Raw genomic sequence first — 5966 nt, 5'->3', positions numbered from 1 at the left:
CTAATAATAATAATCCCTCCATGCTGGACTAGTGACTAGCGCGTATGGCTTTGGTGCACATTGTGAGAGCACAAAAGTAATTTCACTATCCTTCACTTCCGTCACCTTTAACCTAAAGGGCATAACCGTAATTGCAAAATTCTCAAAATATTTTCCGTCATTTTGTCAAAATAACTTTCGAGTTGCTCATTAATATATGTCACTTTTTGGAGAATACACAATATATTGCGAAGCCGGAATGTTTTTCAGTTTATCACAGATCTGAACTATGAACTTTTCATTGTACTCAAATAGAAGAAATTAGAATTCCTCGAATCGCTCTGCTAGTAATGTTCCTCTTTAATCTTCCCTCCATTATTACTAGATGCGTTACTTGATGTACTAAAATGTTTCAGTATTTTAAGTAAAGACTACTTATATTAGAATCTTTACGGACCATCCTACTCTTGTCCCCTTCGAAAGAAAATTTTATCAGTTATATTTTTAATGTTTTGAACATTATCCTATTTTACTTTACTTAGGGGGGGGGGGAGGTACGATGCTTCGGTGTTAGAGCGCTTACCTCTGGTGTGTGGCGCTACCTGCTTCGATCATCGGTAAAATAAGTTTGTGGTGGACAACATCGTGTCTGGATTTTCTCGGAGCACTTCCGTTTCCTATACTTTCTCATTCCACCAATTTTTCCTTCATCATTGATTTGCTTTAACCATAGTCTCTTTCAGTCTGAAGGACATAATCATGGGATATTCAACTGAAATGTTTTATTTAGTTTTTACTTAAATTTTAGAAATGATATTAAAGTTCCTTTTATTTTTCTGTTAGTATTAATAGAAGAAACTATTTAAGAAATTTTAGAATATAAAGGTGTTTTTAATAATACGTCTATGTAATTACGATTTGTAATTACCTTTTTTAAGATCACAGTCGGGCTTATAAGATTGTAGTGATATTACTACGACCATCTGTCGGTTACTCCACACGCGAACTCTTGAATGAAAGTGACTTTTTGACCTGTTTTTGCAGTAGCCAGCTAGAGCGATTACTTTGGCCAAGTTCGTTACTAGTCAGTCCGTTAACATCGTCACGGTTAACGGTGACTTTAACGATGTCTATCCATATGGCATGATCCCCTTTATTGTCTTTACCAGAGTTCATTGAATTGGATAATCTATTGACATTAAATGTATACATATTTGAGATCAACTATAGTGTGTGATCAATGGCGCTGGGTTTAGTTAATGACAAGGCGATGTGGGATATGGGATATCACTCAGGCTTAGCGGGATGTCCGGGGATCCTCTCCCGGAAATTTTTGAAAACTAATCCTGAAAATCCAATTTTAGCCATTTTTAATTGAAAATTAAGCTTGTTTTCCTTTATATATATATATATATATATATATATATATATATATATATTTCACAATACAAAATATCTGTACGTATTCTTGAATGAGAGAATGGTGGCGTAACCAGGAAGGCTCTAGGATTCTAAAGTTCTAATCTCTGATAGCCATTCTGAACGCCGACAATTTGTAGTGTAAGAAATGTGAAAAATCCTCAGCGTCACAATGCCGGATTTTTACTTGAAAACAAACTACTCGCTTTATAAAAATATCGGGCTCTAGTATCATTTCAGAAATGTGGCGATTTATTGTTTCTATGTTTTTTTTCTTTCTTGTTTCGTGTACTCTTCTCTTATTTTTCTTTTGTGTCGAGCTACGCACACATTCAAAAATTTGGTCTAGCCTTGGAGTCGTCGCTTCTATGTGCAATACACAATTCATCGTATTATTATTTTTATTTTATTTTATTTTTTTATTTTATTTTATTTTTTGACATTTTCAATCTAACACGATATCAGGGACACACCCAAGGACCAGTTCGAGAAACTGTTTTGGCTATTACGTAGGGTTTTTTTAAGCTAATTGTACTTCGTTCGTCTTTTACCAAATGTCATTTGGTTAACGCCCCATAATCTTTTAGGCGAAAGGAGATCCACCAACTTAACTGAATTAATACTAAAATTAAGTGCTCTACGGTAAGCCTGACATATGAAGGGACACGTAATACGCCAGTTCCGGTAAAGTTGTTTTCGATGAATAGATAACCATAAAACTCTTGATATAATGAAATTTGTTTTATTTACAATTATTTTCTTTATTACAGGAAAAGGCTCAAGCACTGCAAGAAAAGATGTCCAGTACATCAGTAGAAAGTAGTCCCGTAGTTGTTTCTCACGGTCTCCTAACACCACCTCCGAGTCATGAGAAATCCGTAGGTAGGATGAATTCCGTTGCAGCCAATAGGAGAGTATGATAAAGTATCATTCCACTTGTGTGCTGTGTTGTATAGAATTCTTGATTTGTTCTTTTTCGAAAACAATTGTTTCTGACTACTGATACTTTTTAAAGTTTTTTTTTTCTTAAAAAAAAAAAGCATTGAATAAATTGTGCAGTGTATTTCGAGAGCGTAATGAACTATTGGCTTCATATCGATACACAAATAAAGATAATGTACAAAAAGCGCTCGCGTACGAAAGAGAGTGACTTTAAAGACTGTCGGTTTTCTCATATTTTCATATATATATATATTTTTTTTTCCTGGTCGCGAGTTAGTAACCCTATTTACACGTCTTTCAATAGAATCATATCTAAATGTGTATAAATATATATGCTAATGTTAAAACCGTTTTCTGTGATGAGTTGACTGTAATAAAATGACTATTGGCTATTTATTGGTCAGTTATAACGGGAAGATAATTTTAGTGCAGATCTTCCAAAGATTTCACATTTATAGCACACTATTATTTTTTTACTTTTTAAAAAGGAAATAGTATATGAAAAATGTATATGAATGTGTGTTTGTATGTGTATGAATGCATACGTTGTTTGCTTGCATACATTTTGAATGATACGTTCTTGTTATTTATGTAAATGTATATGAAAAGATTGTATTTTCTGTAGCGATGTGTTTCGATTCTAGATCCTTATCTTTATTATAATATTATAAATATCTATATATATATGTGTGTGTTTCTATAAGAAGTATTCAGACTGATGTTCTTTTTTTTTTTATTTGAGTATGCTGATGATATGTGAATGTTTTGGTGAAGTTAAACTTGTGTGAATGGCTCGTTTTAAAGAATGGATAGTATTTCAATAGCTCTTCTGTTTTTTGCTACCGAAAGAGCTTTTCAGAATGCAGCTGGTATGGCAAACTGACAGCTGTGGTTTCAAAGCGCTTTGAATATTCTAGTCTTCTTTGTCTTACTCATTGATTTTACTGCCGATAAGCTTCGTTACCACTTTCGTTTTTCTCTATTGCAAACACATCGCATTTTTAAAGTTAATTAAAACAATCATGTTCTATGATTCTTTGGTTGTTGGTAATGCACTTCTGCGACTTTTTAGCTTAAATTCTAGGAAGTTTATACGGTGTATTGGGCGTACAGTAAATTTTTTTCTACTTTAAAGAAACAAAAAGGTAATAAACATATTAAAGTACTTATTCCCTTCCGTGCATTGGGAATGTATTCAGTACTTGGGTGTATATTCAATGAATCTGGATACATTATTCAGTTAGAAGCGCCAGGTGAATTTCGAATGTATTTAATCTGCTGACATACAGTCATACACTCAACAATAGTGCACAACTAAACCGTCACTTCAGTTTTTTTTTTTTTTTTCTGTTTTCAAATAAATACTCAATATGGCGTTTGGCCGATACTCTGTAAATTTTAACTTCCTATCACAACTAGTGAAGACTTAAAATACAACATTACATAACTTTGTGCAGAGAATGGGTATTATGTTGAGAATTTTCAAAACTTGTTGTGCTTAATCCAATATACTGTTTTAGCTAACCTGAGTAGTTTATCTCTGCGGGTCTAATAATGATGCTGGTACTCACATGAGGTGCTGGTTATTGTATGAAGATTTTCAGTAGAATAATTTTTATTTTGTACGCTAGTATGTCATATAAGAACTTCAGAAAAAAAAAAAAAAAATAACCGTGTTTGCATGAAATACATGAGTTCTGTGATAGGTCGATATCCTTTGGTCTGATATCAGAGTGAATTGTGCCCCGCAAAGGAACGAAAGATCAGTTTTGAAGGGTGTAATATTGCTTACAAGTTATAGCATATTGTTTGTAAAAACACACCACACAGTAACTTCACATAAATTCGGCTTCCTAGATCTTACACATTTCAGTAGGATCTTAAGTTTCTATGTGATTGTAAGGCACATGAAGTATTGTATTCTAGCTGCTTCTAACTTATAATCGCACGTTTCATCAATTTGTGCTTTAAAGAGGATTGATGTATGAGAAAGGCATGTTTCAAGTGTTACATTTTAGAGGGGGGGGGGGGGTATAAATTTTGCTGTTTTAAATGTCAAACCAAGGAATACCTGGCTACTAATCGAACTATACACTTTATGCTTACTAGAGGTGAGATTTTTATCATATCGATATTAGATTAATTTTTGTTTTGTTCAATGTATTTAATATTAAAAGTCGCAGGTGTGCATTACTCATATTGTGCCTTGTCTGTGACTCAGGTATATCTTAATGTGAGTTATCATTTAGACTAGATCATTGCAATTTATACTGCGCATTCCATACTTGAAGCGTTATGAGAGTTCATTCCAGAGCACTATATGTATCTTAGGTATGAATTCTCGTTACATATTACTGGCTTAGTGGTTAACAGGGATCTTAGCAACGTGGCATCTGTTGGCCTTAAGTCGTAATGTAAGGAAACTAAACTCCTCTACAGCAGAAAATCGAGTTATTGTTTTAAATTTTTATCGTGTATTAAATGTCCATATTATAAGGAAATTGAATTAGGAAACCTTCAGCAAGAATCACAGGTATGGAATTTGAGAAAACCATCCAATAATATTGTCAATTTTTACAAAGTATAAAAATACCGTTTTAATTATAGTGAAAATGAATGGAAATTATGTTCTAGTTATCAAAAAAATGTTACGTTACATCATAACTGTACAGCAAGCAAGGGTGATTGTAATTATTGGTTAGTTTTAAGTTCAATGAAGATAAGGAGCGTTGAAAATTAATTTTTAGTGTTCATGTTATTTTCTTCCATCATGTATTTACAAATACAAGATTCAATCAGATCTCAGTTTGTACAATTGTCTGTAATGTGTGATTAGTATTCCAATTCTGTCAGTGAAGTTTGTTGGATTACATTAATGTAATGCCTTGCTCAGAAAAGTTAATAACACATCGTTACTAGACAATCGAACGTATTTGACTGTTTGACCAAGATGACCTCTGTAGATTTGTAATAATTCTCAAACACAAAAGACAAATTAAAATATTTGTTTTTTCCAAGATGTTTAGCATTCGCCGGAAAAATTTTACTCTACACTCAAAACACTATCACTTCCCCAGCTCATCTGTTCTATTTCATCATGAAACAATATTTTGTAACATTTTTAAGTTTAGTTGGTAGTTTGTCAACGAGCGAACATATCATTGAGTTGGATTATACGTGTATAAAGTAATGCGGATAGTGCTATAGGTATGCATGTAGTGCGAATAAATACTAAACCAATATATTTGTATCTCATTGTCAGTTTTAGTATGTACCCTAATTTAGTAAATTTCACCGTAGTATCAAAATTTCTAATAGAGCTTTGTAAGAATACTAACACGATTTTTAGTTCAAACTAGTGCCGCGAAGTTCCAAATAAATATCTACGTATAAAAAGGTGTGGGAGTTTTCACTCAAAATTGTCTGATAATACTTCTGCATATTACTCATAATTATTTAGGAATGAACTGGTATTAATTCATAATATTTATAAAGGTACTATTTTGTTTATTGCGTCCAATATATAATGTAGTATTAACTGTATTGTTTGTGTTCTGTCATCTTCCTCAGCAGCTCTGGGCAGCTGACGTGCAGTGTTACCTTAGAATTTTTCTTGCACTATTTTG

The 5966-nt window shown here is 32.8% G+C and overlaps 1 protein-coding gene across 1 annotated transcript in view; it reads left to right on the top strand.

The window, feature by feature from the left end:
• The window catches only part of CycE (cyclin E), a 34879-nt gene extending 31177 nt beyond the window's left edge, over positions 1-3702 (top strand). The window contains exon 11 of the mRNA XM_081757208.1: positions 2169-3702. Within this exon, the coding sequence (XP_081613334.1) occupies positions 2169-2318 (150 nt within the window). The 3' untranslated portion in view covers positions 2319-3702. The remainder of the gene's footprint in view (positions 1-2168) is intronic.
• Positions 3703-5966: the final 2264 nt, after the last annotated feature.

Source organism: Thermobia domestica, chromosome 1 (genome assembly GCF_964235325.1).
Source record: "Thermobia domestica chromosome 1, izTheDome1.hap1.1, whole genome shotgun sequence".
NCBI classification, from domain to species: domain Eukaryota; kingdom Metazoa; phylum Arthropoda; class Insecta; order Zygentoma; family Lepismatidae; genus Thermobia; species Thermobia domestica.
This window is presented reverse-complemented; position numbering and strand designations above follow the sequence as displayed.